General features: G+C 46.1%; 2 protein-coding genes across 2 annotated transcripts in view; one reads left to right on the forward strand and one right to left on the reverse strand.

The window, feature by feature from the left end:
• Positions 1-4,413, reverse strand: part of LOC101606345 (zinc finger protein with KRAB and SCAN domains 3) — a 22,454-nt gene extending 18,041 nt beyond the window's left edge. Inside the window, exons 1-2 of the mRNA XM_045132190.1 lie at positions 4,278-4,413; positions 3,749-3,868 (exon numbers count right to left, since the gene is read on the reverse strand). The gene's annotated coding sequence lies outside the window, so the exon portion shown is untranslated. The remainder of the gene's footprint in view (positions 1-3,748; positions 3,869-4,277) is intronic.
• A 270-nt stretch (positions 4,414-4,683) lies between these two features.
• On the forward strand, positions 4,684-10,858 carry Zscan31 (zinc finger and SCAN domain containing 31). The gene is made up of 4 exons (XM_004670873.2): positions 4,684-5,017; positions 5,908-6,385; positions 8,125-8,275; positions 9,320-10,858. Exons 2-4 carry the CDS (start codon positions 6,005-6,007, stop codon positions 10,117-10,119), a joined length of 1,332 nt encoding a protein of 443 aa, XP_004670930.1. The 5' UTR covers positions 4,684-5,017; positions 5,908-6,004; the 3' UTR covers positions 10,120-10,858.
• The last annotated feature ends 2,982 nt before the right edge of the window (positions 10,859-13,840 follow it).

Here is a 13,840-nt window from a genome sequence, read left to right on the forward strand (position 1 = left end):
GGTAGGAGGAGGTTGCTGTGAGTTTGAGGCCACCCTGAGACTACGCAGTGAAGAAGGACAAAGTTTCCACTTGTGACTCTCTGCCCCACAGGGTTCCTATCCTGTTCTGTGTCATACCAGGGTCAGAAGAGAACTGGACTAACTGGGTAATGTTTAGCGTGTAATGTTGGCTCTCAGTACTAATGATAAATTATTCACACCACCAGAGCAAAATGTGATACACTGAAGGCCCTGGTAAAATACGGGGGAGGGGGAGTTGGAGGGGGGAGTGAGCGTATCCAGTGAAAGTGCAGAGGCCAGTGGCATCGGTCAAGAGCCAGGGCGGCTAGTTGTCTGGGACATGAAGAGGTGGCAGCATTGTGCATGCTAGTAGTCTGTGAGTCAGAAGTGCCACGTCTGCTCTGCTTACACAGACTCCAAAAGCAGTGATATGTTTGAATATATTTACTGGCCATCCAAAATGCCTCTCCTGGCCCATTGCCTGTACATATCCTTTGCTATCTTTTCCCAGGTGGTTGTGGGTTGGGTTTTGTTTGTTTAGTTTAGTTTTTTTTTGTTGTTGTTTGTTTAAAGTTTGCATTGTATAGGGCTTTCATCTGCTTGGAGAGGCTTAGAACAAAATTTCTTGTTCTATTTCTAAAATTTCTTGTTTTATTTATTTATTTGCAGAGAGAGAGAGAACAAAAAAAAAAAGGGGGGGCCCACTAGGGGTTCCTGCCACTACAAACTCCAGATGGCTATATATACCACTTTGTGCTGGAATTTTTTTTTTTTTTTGTGCTGGAAAATTTTTGAGGTAATTCTTTATTTGTTTTTTTGAGGTAGGGTCTCACTCTAGCTCAGGCTGACCCAGAATTCACTATGTGGTCTCAGGGTGGCCTCGAACTCTTGGTGATCCTTCTACCACTGCCTCCCGAGTGCTGCGATTAAAGGCGTGTGCCACCATGCCTGGTTCTTGAGGCAATTATGAATGGTGTTGTTGCTTGATTTCTTTCCCAGTATGATTGTTGTTATCTAGGAAGGATACTGATTTTTGCATGTGAATTCTGTATCCTGCCTCTGCTGACAGTGTTTATCTAAGCTCTAAAGAGTTTTCTAGTGGAGTCTTTAAAGTCTCCTATTCATATCATATCATCTGCAAATAAGAATACTTCGACTTCTTCCTTCCTTTTTTTTTGTTTTTTGTTTTTTTTTTTTTTTTTGTTTTTCAAGGTAGGGTCTCACTCAGCCCAGGCTGACCTAGAATTCCCTGTGTATTCTCAGGGAGGCCTCGAACTCACGGTGATCCTCCTACCTCTGACTACTGGTTGGCTTCTTCCTTATTTGTTTATTTGCTTCTATTGCCTTATTGCCCTAGGTAAGATTTCCAGTACTATAGTGAATAAAAGTAGATAATGTGTGCCAGGCATTGGTGGCACATGCCTTTAATCCCAAGTGCTCTGGGAGGCATCAACATGAGTTTGAAGCCACCCTGAAATTACATAGGGAATTCCAGGTCAGCTGGGGCTAGAGTGAGACCCTACCTTGAAACACTCCCCTCTGAAACACCCCCAAAAAAGAGTAGATAAAGTGGACAGTCTTGTCTGACCCAGATTTTAGTGAATATTCTCTATTATGGTAAATATGTTCCTTCTATTTCTAATTTGTTCAGGGCTTTTTAAAACATTTTTATTTATTAATTTGTAAGGAGAGAGGAAAAGAAGAAAGGGAGGAAGGGAGGGAGGAAGAAAGGGCACGCCAGGGCCCCTTTCTCCTGCAAGTAAACTCCAGATGTGCGTGCTGCCTCATGCTTCTGACTTATGTGAGTTCTGCAGAGTTGAACTCTGGCCATCAGACCCATGCCCTTAACCACTGAGCAATCTCTCTAGCCTGTCTTCAGGGTTCTTATCATGAGAGGATGTTGGATTTTGTCAAAGGCCTTTTCTGCAGCTATTGAGATCATCATGTGATCTGTGTCCTTGAGTCCCTTTATGTGGGGTATGATATTGAACCACCTTTGCATCTTTGGAGTGAAGCTAACGTAATCATGGTAGAGTCTCAAACTCACTGCAATTCCTCCTATCTCAGCCTCCCATGTGCTGGGATTAAAGTGTGCACCACCATGCCTGGCCTGTTTATTCTTTTGTCAGCATGACCTGTCTATTTGCGGGAGTCATCCACTATTAACTGTGCTGGGTTCATCTGTGTCCTTACATTTAGTAGTGCTTCTTGTATAAACTGGGTGCATTGGTGTTTAGCTCATGTGTTTAGAATTGTAATATCCTCTTTATGGACTGTTCCCTTAATCAGACTGAAGTGACTTCATCTCTTCTAACTTTTGTTTGAAGCCAGTTTTGTCAGGTATCAGGATACTAACACCCGCTTGCTTCCTCGTTCAATTTGCTTAGAATGTCTTTCATCCTAGGGATCACCATGTGTCCAAGGCTGGCCTGGGTTATACAATGAGGTCAAGGAAAGCCCAGGCTACATAACAAGACCCTATCACAAGAAAAACATTAAAGAAGATTTAAATCTGTTTTCAGTGTGTTCGCTGAGGTGTGATTCGTTTATCTTCATTAATTAAGTTAATGAATAACATAAAAGCTTATTTCTTTATTCAAAATACTGTTTGGCACTGGAGAAATAGCTCAGTGGTAAAGAGCTTGCTTAGAAAGGCTCTAGTTTTGGTCCATTGCATCACCCATGGTGATCCTCCTGTTTCAGCCTCTTGCATACTGGGATCACAAGTGGGTACAACCTGCACACTTACACTAACACACACATGTATGCATATACAAATAGCAAAAATGTTTTTAATAGTCACAATTTAAAACAATTATTTGTTTTTATTTTTTTGGCAAGCAGAGAGACAGACAGAGAGAACTGGTGCACCAGGGCCTCCAGCTGGTGCAAATGAACTTTTGATGCATGGACCACTTTGTGCATCTGGCTTGGGGTACTGGCAATTTGAACCTGGGTCATTAGGCCCTGCCAGCAAGTGCCTTAACCACTGAACGGTCTCTCCAGCCCCAACAAAATTTTAAAAAAGAATCTCTCGAGTTGTCTTTTCTAGCCTACTTTTTTTTCTTTTTCAAAGTCAGGTCTTTCTCTAGGCCAGGCTGACCTGGAATTCATTATGTAGTCTCAGGGTGGCCTCGAACTCATGGCAGTCCTCCTACTTCTGCCTCCGAGTGCTGGAATTAAAGGTGTACACCACCAGCCCGGATCCCGCCTACCTTTTGATTATTATCTGTAGAGCAGGAGTCCGTAACTTGAAGAGATTGTGGCAGCAACAGCAAGAGGTGGGCTGAACAGTTTTAGAGAGCTTCCCAGTCGTGACAGACAAAGATCTCAGAAGCTTTTTATAGCTCTCCTTTGCAGAATAGTTCTAGTTCTAACTACTGTCAAAGGCTTAAAATTCTGGCACTGTAGCCTCAGTGCTGTGTGAGCTGAAGATCCCAACCTCTGGGTCCCTGTCAGAAGCTGTAACATGAGCGGGCACCGGCTGTTGCTACTTACTGCTGGAACCCGAGAATTACAATGGCTGCCAACTGCCAGGACTGACGCGAATTAAAGACCAGAACAGTAAGCTTCCAACTTCAGTATCTAGAGCCACGAAGACCCTGACTTTTGTAGACTGGGGCAACAGGCACCAACTCTTGTGATGTGGAGTCACAAGATTCCTCTGTCTGCCAGTGCAGACTCTTGGCCTGGTCATTCAATGGCCCAGAGTTGACAGCATAGAAAGAACTTTTGCTCACATACTCACAATTTCTGTCCTGGAAGAGCACAAGCGCCCCCAGCCAACCCGTTGATAACAAGGAGATGATGGTCTGTGCTCGGGTGTAATTTCATCATGGGTTGATCTGTCTTTGACTCTCTGTTGTTCCTGGAATACAAGGTGACTGCAGATTTGGACACTGACTGGAGACTTTCAGGGGGTCTGGAACAGGAAGTAACAAAAGCTAGCAGCAATATACTGCTTTACTCTTAGTCTTGTGCCTTCAGACTTGAAGGGGGATGAGCAGCATACCCCCCTCCATCTGTGTTTAGACAACTCTTAAACGATTAACATGCCTATAGCCAGAGTTGACAGATATAAAATAAAAGCAAAGAAGCCAGGCGGTAGTCCACATTTCTTTATGTTCAGAGCACAAGGGAGGAATCTGCGTTACAGCAAAGGCAGTTTCTAAGTTACTTGTTTCACGTACATTGAAGCTACTATTCTAACAGATTTTACAAATACTTATTTTACTAAATTTTCAAGTAAATTCTCCCTAGTTATTTTGTTTCCATACCCATCTATCGGACTTTGAGAGTCCAGAAGCAAGGTCAGAGGAAAAAGAAACACAGCGGCAGTTTTGTTTTCTCCCAGTTTGCACTCCTCTTCCTCTCCCCGGCTTTCCTCTCGCTTTCCCCCCAGCAATGCAGCCAGAGACCCAAGGTTGGCAGCAGTCGCATCCCGGAACGAATGAATGGTGGAGAAGTTTCCCATGGGGAACTAGACGGTTCCTTCCGGCCCAGCCGTGCTTGTTTCCGTTCCGGCTGACCCTCAGGCGCCCGCAGCGGCCCCTGCCGGCTGCCGTCCGGGCTGCTCCGTCTGGCTCGCACTGGGCTGCGATTTGTCCCTGGGTCGACGGTCACGTGGTCGCCGGGCGCCGCCGCGCTGCCGAGAGAAGCGGCTTCTCGAGAGAGGAGAGGGGGCTCCGCGGGGCGGATGGGCTCCGCACCGACCCCGCACTTCCGGCCTTTGTGGGCTGTGGGACGCTCGGGGCCTCCTTGCCCGGGGAGAGTCGGGCGCCTGGAGGACCCGCGCCTCGGGGACTTGTGAGGTCCCGGCCTGGACGTGCAGCGCCCGGGCACTGGATGCGGACCAGCTGGGAGGCGATCTGAGGACACGAGTTGCATGTTGTTTTTCGATCTCCTTTAATGTAGTTATAAGCCTACCTCTGTCCTCCCTTCTTCCCGCCCCATTGCCTGTTGGAGAGACGCCGCTGGTCGTCCCGGGAGTATCTTCGAGATTCGCCTCTTCGTGATGGTATGTAAGCTATTCGTCTGCCTCCTTGTCCTTCTTATCTGCTATCCTTCGGGAATTTGGCAGTGTGGGTGGTTTTCTTTACTGTTGTTTCTAAGGTTATCGGGGCTAATGGGGAAAATGGTCTTTAAAGCTTTAGGACGTTTTTAGTTCATTGAAGGAAAATAGGAACACATCGTTCTCTGTAGTTGTTTCCTCACGGCCGACTGATATTTACCAGATTATTTCTTCGTGGATTACAGGTCACCTGTAGAAGCTGCATAGTAACATCTTATCTGGGTGGAAGTCTTTGCGGAATCAGTGCAGTAACCTTTGCTCCTACTTATTTCAACTGTTCTGCTCCTGGCTTCACCCTCATTTCCAGTATCGGAACTTTATGCGCAAGTGTGGTCTAGCACTTCGTAAAAGCCTTCACATGATTGCCGTTGCATTTACAAAGTCCACACTCCTGTGTGCCTTGCCAGCCACTTTTCTGTTGTCACTGGGTTACAGATGACCTGCCTGCCTTGCCCTGCATCCGGGCCTTTGGCTAGTCTTGGGGCTCTTCCACTCCTCAAGCCGACTGTGGGGGGTTCATTCCTTTTGTACTCAAGAGCTCAGCTTAAATGATGTCGGTTTTCCATAGGAGAAAGTCTGAACAGCTTTGAGTTGAAGACAGCTTTTTTTAAAAAAAAAAGCCGATTTATTATCTGTGAGCTCAGAGTCACAATGGGAGGCATTACAAACACATGACTGCAGGGAAGGATGGAAAATGGGGATCACTTTCCATATCCTTTCCAGTTTCCAAACATAAGTAAACACAAGTAAATACCTTAATATAAATGGTTACATTCTACTCATTGTTTCTTTCCTGTGTTTTCCCACGACTTTCCCTGGTCTCGCTGATTACGTAGCGCTCTGGTGTCAGGCGTGCGCGCACGGAGGTTAGACTGCCGGGCCACCGCCTCCCTGCACCCCGCACCAGCGAGAGCCTTCCACGTCCGCGCTAGAATGGCTTCGGCGGAGGGTCGGGATGTACTGAAGATCGTGAAGGTGGAGGAAGACTCATTCAGGGACCAAAAGCTCCACCTGTCAGCCAACAGCTTTTCTGTCCAGGAGGCCTCACGCCAACTTTTTAGGCAGTTTTGTTACCAAGAGACGCCTGGTCCCCGAGAAGCTCTGCGCCGGCTCCGAGAACTCTGCCGCCAGTGGCTGCGGCCCGAGACCCGCACCAAGGAGCAGATCCTGGAGCTGCTGGTGCTGGAGCAGTTCCTGAGCATGCTGCCCGAGGAGCTGCAGGCCTGGGTGCGGGGGCAGCAGCCCGAGAGCGGGGAGGAGGCCGTGGCTGCCATTGAAGATCTGGAGCAAGAGTTCAGCGAGCCTGGGCACCAGGTGAGAGGAGGACAAAGGTGCAGGGAGAGGGTGCTGACAGGCTGCCAGTCTCAGTTCTCTCTTACTAAATATTTTATTTATTTATGACAGAGAAAGAGGGAGAGAGAGAGAATGAATGGGCGCTCCAGGGCCTCCAGCCATTGCAAACAAACTCCAGATACGTGTGGCCCCTGTGCATCTGGCTAATGTGGGTCCTGGGGAATAGAACCTGGGTCCTTTGGCTTTGCAGGCAAAGGCCTTAACCGCTAAGACATCCATCCAGCCCTCAGTTCTCTCTTGCTGTGTACACGATTACTCCATAACCTTAATGGTTATCAAATGAACACTGTTTTCTCTCTGTTCTTGTGAGCTGGGAACGCAGGTGCTGCTTGGGAGGGTCTCCTGTGCTCACAGTGAAGATACAGCTGTGACCATCGTCTGAGGGACACTGGGGGATCCATTCTCTACAAGTGCTGAGGGAGCCTCAGTTATCCTTTGGCTGCTACAAATGAACTCTACATGAATACACCACCTTCCATTACTCTGTGGCTGTGGTCAGGAGGTTTCAGTTCTTGCCTTATTGGTCTTTTCCTGTAGTTTGTTTGAATGTCACCGTTACATACCAGGTGCTTTCCTCCAGAGGACAGAAAGCAAAACGGACATTGGTGTTTCACAACGGAGTCATACACATACCGTCACTTTGGCCATACTTTCTATGCCATGGAAATGAGCCATCAAATACAGCATGCTCAGGCTGAGGGAAGTTACTCTCCATGCCCCCCCAGCCCACACTTATGGTCAGGATTTGACCTCTGGCCTTGTACATATTTGGCAAGTGCTTTACCACTGACCTATGTAACCAGCCCCATTTTCATTATGTATTTTGAGTAAATTTCTCTAAACTCTCCAGGCTTGCTATACCCATACAGTGTAGCACAAGCAAGCCTTGAACTTGTGATCTCCTGCCTCAGCCTCCCTCTATAGCTGGGATTTCTGTTGGATATCAAGTAACTGACTTATTTTAAACCAGCATACTATACTGAGTAACTTTTTCTTTTCCTCTTCTCCTCTTTTTTATTTTTTTCTTTTCAAGGTAGGGTCTTGCTCTAGCCCAGGCTGACCTGGAATTCACTATGCACTCTCAGGGTGTCCTTGAACTCACGACAATCCTCTTACCTCTGCCTCCAAAGTATTGGGATTAAAGGCATGCAGCATCATGACTAGCTTTTAAAAAATAATTTAAAAAACCAATGTTTATTTGTAAGGAGAGAGAGAATATGGGCATGCCATGGCCTCCAGTCACTGCAAATAGACTCCATATGCATGGACTACTTTTTGCATGTGGCTTTACATGGGTACTGGGGAACTGAACTTGGACTGTTAGGCTTTGCAGGCAAGTGTTTTAACTGTTGAGCCAACTCTGCAGCCCCCCTTCTCCTCTTTGTTAAGAAATAGAACTCTAAGCTGAGTGAAGTGGCACACTTCTTTAATTCCGGCATTGGGAGGCAGAGATAAAGGGGATCATCTTGAGTTCAAGGCCACTTTGAGACTACATAGTGAATTCCAGGTCAGCCTGGGCTTGAGTGAGACCCTACCTCAAAAACCAAAAACAACAACAACAACAACAAGAAAACCCACCTCTGGTCCTTCCATTAAGCCATCTCTCTACAGAGTGCTCCATATTGTTATGTGAGATCTCGTATTATTAGCTTGAACTCCATTAGTTCTTCTCTCATGAACCTAAAGCCATCTGCCTGCAGGCCCCAGAGCGAGAACATGGACATTTTCAAGGGCTCTCAGAAGATGTGGCACTTCTAAAGTCCAAGCAGGAATCAAAAACCATCCAGTTCCCGTCCATAGAGACACAACTCAAACATGAATCTTTGGGCTTCCACCAATTTCAAGAACAAGGTAAGAAATGTCCAGATCCATTCAGATGTCTTGCGACTCTACATAGGATGGTGCATGCATATGCAATGTTTTAAAAAGTATTTTATTTATTTATTTTAGAGCAAGAGAGAGAATGGGCATGCCAGGGCCTCTAGCCCTGCAAATGAACTCCAGATACATGTGCCACTTTGTGCATCTGGCTTACGTGTGTACTGAGGAGTTGAACGTGGCTTCTAGGCGTCATAGGCAAGTGCCTCAACTGCTAAGCCACCTCTTTAGCCCAGTTTGTTTGCAGCCCCAAGAAGTCCTGGCATGCATTTCTCTCCATCTCTCAAGTAAATAAATACATTAAAAAAAAAAAAAAAAAAAACAGACTGTGAACTCTGGGCCCAACTTACTTGTGTTAGAATTAGGCATTGTTGGGCTGGAAGGATGACTTAGTGGTTAAGGCATTTTCCTGCAAAGCCAAAGGATCCAGGTTTGATTCCCCAGGACCCACATTAACCAGATGCATAAGGGGGTGCATGTGTCTAGAGCTGTGGCCCTGAAACACCTATTCTCTCACTCTTTTCCTCTATCTGTCAAATAGGTAAATAAAAATAAACTATTAAAACAAAAAGAATTATGGGTCTGGAGAGATGACTTAGTGGTTAAGCGCTAGCCTGTGAAGCCTAAGGACCCCGGTTCGAGGCTCGGTTCCCCAGGTCCCACGTTAGCCAGATGCACAAGGGGGTGCACGTGTCTGGAGTTCGTTTGCAGAGGCTGGAAGCCCTGGCGCACCCATTCTCTCTCCCTCCCTCTATCTGTCTTTCTCTCTGTCTGTCGCTCTCAAATTTAAAAAAAAAAAAAAAAATTTAAAAAAAAAGTCTGCTTAAAAAAAAAGAATAGTGCCTTATAGTACGTGTTCTGTATCCTTGCTTGTGTACCCTCTCCATGAACCTTGCTTTCTCTCAGCACAGCTGCTGAGCCTAACATCCCTGTCTCAGCCCTCCTGACATTACCCTGCCAGCTTTGACCTGTATGTCTGACTTGGAGTCATCATTGTTGGCCCATTTCTTATTCCAGGCAGTGAAACTATACCTGTAAATCAAAAGTTGGCATCCAAGGTAGACACCTTGAAAGAAGTGGAACATTTGGGGGAAAGCAGACCCCAGGGAGATGCTCATATGGCTTCCAAGTCCAGAGAAAGTAGTCACTGTCAGAGCTGGGTACAGAGGCAGCCCCAGCCCCATGCTGGAGAGAGGCGCTACAGGTGCAGCCAGTGTGGGAAAAGCTTCTCCCAGAGCTCAGACCTCCTTCAGCACCAGACCATCCACACTGGGGAGAAGCCCTATGAATGTGACAGTTGTGGGAAGGCCTTTAGGCAGAGATCAGGCCTGACTGAACATCAGCGCAGCCACACTGGAGAGAAGCCTTACCAGTGTAAGGAGTGTGGGAAAGCCTTCAGTGCCAGCAATGGCCTCATCAGACACAGAAGAATCCACACGGGAGAGAAACCCTACGAGTGCAAGGTATGTGGGAAGGCGTTCCGCCTTAGCTCGCACCTTGTCCAGCACCAGCGGACACACACCGGCGAGAAGCGCTACCAGTGCACAGAGTGCGGCAAGGCCTTCAGCAGGAACGCAGTGCTCCTGCAGCACCGCCGCATCCACACCGGGGAGAAGCCCTACCCATGCAGCCACTGCAGCAAGAGCTTCAGCACGCGGACCGTCTTCATGAACCACCAGCGAAGCCACACTGGAGAGAGACCGTACGCGTGTGACCAGTGCGGGAAAGCCTTCAGTCATCACTGTAACCTTGTCAGGCATTGTAGAACCCACAGCACAGTGAAACTGGACCGCTTCTGTGGCCGTGCACACCTCTAGGTGTGGCCATCTTACAAAATGTTACCAAATCGCCTATTCCATTCTTTTGGGATGAATAGCTTGTCTAAAACTCAGAAACTGATGTCTCCTGGATGGATGCCTGTGGGAGCTCCTGATGGCCTCCTTGTTTCCTAACCCTTGATTTATTGCTATTGATTTCCCATAGCAGCCAAGTCTCATCTGAAAGTGGGTACGGAGAACCTTGTCTCGATAACACTGAATGTTGAACAAGTCTAAACATGTCTTTATATATTGTTTAAAGACTGGGTAAATTAAAAAGAAAGAACAACAAAAAAAGATGGGGTAAATTCAGATGATATACAGAGGTGTCTCTTGTGACATTTTAAACACTTGTAAGCCTTTGAGAATCAGCATACTTCCACACAGCAGTAGTTGATGGGGTCCCTGGGAATCAGCATTACCTGTTCACACAGCAGTAGTTGCTGTGCTGTCTCTAAACATTGTGATGGGCAGGCATGTACAGTGTGAGTATACATAGGCTGAGGTTGAGGAGTCATGAGTGTCCTGGCTCTATGCTGAGGGGATTTGTTTAAGTGTGGCATCTAGAGAACACTCAGCATTAATAGTTGGGAATGTTTCTTAAATATTAGAGTGTAGATTTTACATGTTTATGTCATTGCTCAAACATTGAAGTCAGAGCTGGGCATGGTGGTGCCTTTAATCCCAGCACTTGGGAGGCAGAGGTAGGAGGATCACTGCAAATTCTAGGCCACGCTGAGACTACATAGTTAATTCCAGGAGAGCCTGAGCTAGAGTGAAACCCTGCCTTGAACCTCCCCCCCCCAAAAAAAATCAAAGTCAATTTTCTTTTTTTTTTTTGGTTTTTCAAGGTAGGGTCTCAGTCGAGCCCAGGCTGACCTGGAATTCACTATGGAGTCTCAGGGTGGCCTTGAACTCATGGCAATCCTCCTACCTCTGCCTCCTGAGTGCTGGGATTAAAGGCATGCGCCACCACGCCCGGCTAAAGTCAGTTTTCTTTAAGTCCAGGCCTTTAGACGTGAATTAAAGTCCTGATCCAGAGTGGTTCCCAGTGCTTGGTGTGGTGATGAAGGCCTGTGACTGAGGGGAATTGCTGGAGTCTGAGTTCAGACCAATTTGGGCAACACTACAAACCCTATGCCAAAATCAAAACAGCCTCTGAATGTCTCCCCATGAGCCTCTGTCCCTTCTTGCCATGAACTCCCCATGGCCTCCCTCTAGGCCACGATTTATTAGACTGGAAGGACACGTGGGGTGTGCCTGAGTCATGGCTTCTAAGTTTTCCCCCTGTGGCCCCTCTTCACCCAAGAAAGTTTTAATTGACCCTGTGTATAAAGGCATAAAGTAAGTATAGATGGGCGTGGTGGCGCACGCCTTTAATCCCAGCACTTGGGAGGCAGAGGTAGGCAGATTGCCATGAGTTCAAGGCCAGTGTAAAACTACGTAGTGAATTCTAGGCCAGCCTGGGCTAAAGGAAGACCCTACCTCAACAAAACAAAAGAATAGAAATAAAAGATCACTATTAATGAAGCATAAATTTATTTTAAAACAATTCCTCTATTTAAAACATTTTATTTATTTATGAGAGAGAATGGATGGGCCAGGTCCTCTTGCCACTGCAAATGAACTCCGGATGCATGCACCACTTTATGTATCTGGCTTTACATGGGCACTGGGGCATCAAACTCAGGCTGTTAGGCTTAACAAGCAAGCACCTTAACTGTTGAGCCATTTTTCTTAAAAGAGTTCTTTGGGCTGGAGAGATGGCTTAGTGGTTAAGGTGCTTGCCTACAAAGCCAAAGGATCCTGGTTCAATTCTCCAGGACCCACGTAAGCCAGGTACACAACGGGACGCATGCATCTGGAGTTCATTTGTAGTGGCTGGATGCCCTGGTGTGCCCATTCTGTCTCCCCCTCTTTCTCTCAGATAAACAACAAAAAAATTCTTGGACATATTTTAGGATTTATTAAACATGAATGCCACAATGTGCTCCCCCCAGACACAAAATGACCTGGATATCCATGACCTCACAGTGCCTGACACTACCTACACAAGACCATCATAAGAGGAGGAAAAGATCATGGCATCAAAATAAAAGAGAGACTGATTGAGATGGGGAGGAGATATGATGGAGAATGGAATTTCAAAGGGGAAAGTGAGGGGAGGGAGGATATTACCATGGGGATATTTTTTATAATCACGTAAGTTGTTAATAAAAAATTGAAAAAGCAAAAAAAAGAATGTCAATTTGCATACTAATGAAATGCTTTAAAAATATATTTATTAGAGTGACAGACAAAGAGGGAGAGAGAATGGGCATGCCAGGGCCTCCATTTACTGCACATGAACTCCAGATGCGCCCTTGTGCATCTGGCTTACATGGGTTCTGGGGAACCAAGCCTTGAACTGGGATCCTTAGGCTTCATAGGCAAGCACTTAACTGCTAAGCTATCTCTCCAGCCCCATGAGGTTTTTTTTTTTTTTTTCATGTAAAGAATAAAGCTGTGGTAGAACATTTGATTATGTGGGATGTAGACCATTTTAGCATTTTTCAGAGTTGACTAATGTTTTGATTTTATAACTGTCAGTGTTGATATGCTGTGTCAGAAATATGTAGTTCAAAACAACAGAAACAGGGCCTGGAGAGATGGCTTAGCAGTTAAGGCACTTGCTTGTGAAGCCTTAAGAACCCAGGTTTGATTCCCTAGTTCCCATGTAAGCCAGATGCACAGGCCCTGGCAACTCATTCTCTATCTGCCTCAAGTAAATAAATAAATAGGGCTGGAGACTTGCCTTAGTGAGAAGCCTAAGGACCCAGGTTTGGTTCCCCAGTACCCACATAAGCCAAATGCGCAAAGAGATGGATGAGTCTGGAGATCATTTGCACTGGCTGGAGGACCTGGTGCATCCATTCTTTCTCTCTGCCTCTTTCTCAAATAAATAAGAAGGTGAAAAAAATCAAATAAATAAAGTTGTGAAAAAAATGGCAGAAGTATGTTTAGGGCCATTTCAGAAGTCACCAGAAATTCTGCCCTAGTCCCAAGCAAAAATTCATTTAAAGAATTTTTTTTCCAATTTTATTTACCCTTTTTATAAAGGTTTTTTTTTTTTTTTTTTTTTTGGTTTGATGTGTGTGTGAAGACTTGCATACCCACACAAAGGGCAAAGGAGAACATCAATGGTCTCTTCTAGATGCTAATTTAACCTAGAGCCGCCACTTCTGTCAGGCTGTCTCCACCCCTCAGGTCTGGTGCTACAGACATGGCCAACATCCGGGTTTTATGTGGGGTTGGGCGTCAAGCCCAGGTCCGCATCCTTGTGTGGACAAGTGCTCTTCACTCACTGAGCATCTGTCTCACCCCCACTTCATGATTGTTTAAAAATGAAACAGTTGCACAAGGAGGCACCTGTGTCTAGCGTTTGCAGTGGCTAGAGGCTCTGGTGTGCTTCTTTCTCAAATAACTAAGTAAAAATTTAAAAAAAAAGAAGGAAAGAAGCAGGCCGGGAGTGGTGGTGCATCACTGTAAGTTCAAGGCCAGCCTGAGACTACATAGTGAATTCCAGGTCATCCTGGGCTAGATCAAGACCCTACGTTGAAAAAACAAAAAATTAAAAAAGGAGGGGAGGATGAGAAGGAGGAGAGGAAGGAGGAGGACAAACAAACCAGTCCACCAAGTGATCTAGTTCATGAAGATTATCAGGTGAAGTATAGGAAATAAA

The sequence above is a fragment of the Jaculus jaculus genome, chromosome 13 (genome assembly GCF_020740685.1).
Source record: "Jaculus jaculus isolate mJacJac1 chromosome 13, mJacJac1.mat.Y.cur, whole genome shotgun sequence".
In the NCBI taxonomy this organism is placed as follows: Eukaryota; Metazoa; Chordata; class Mammalia; order Rodentia; family Dipodidae; genus Jaculus; species Jaculus jaculus.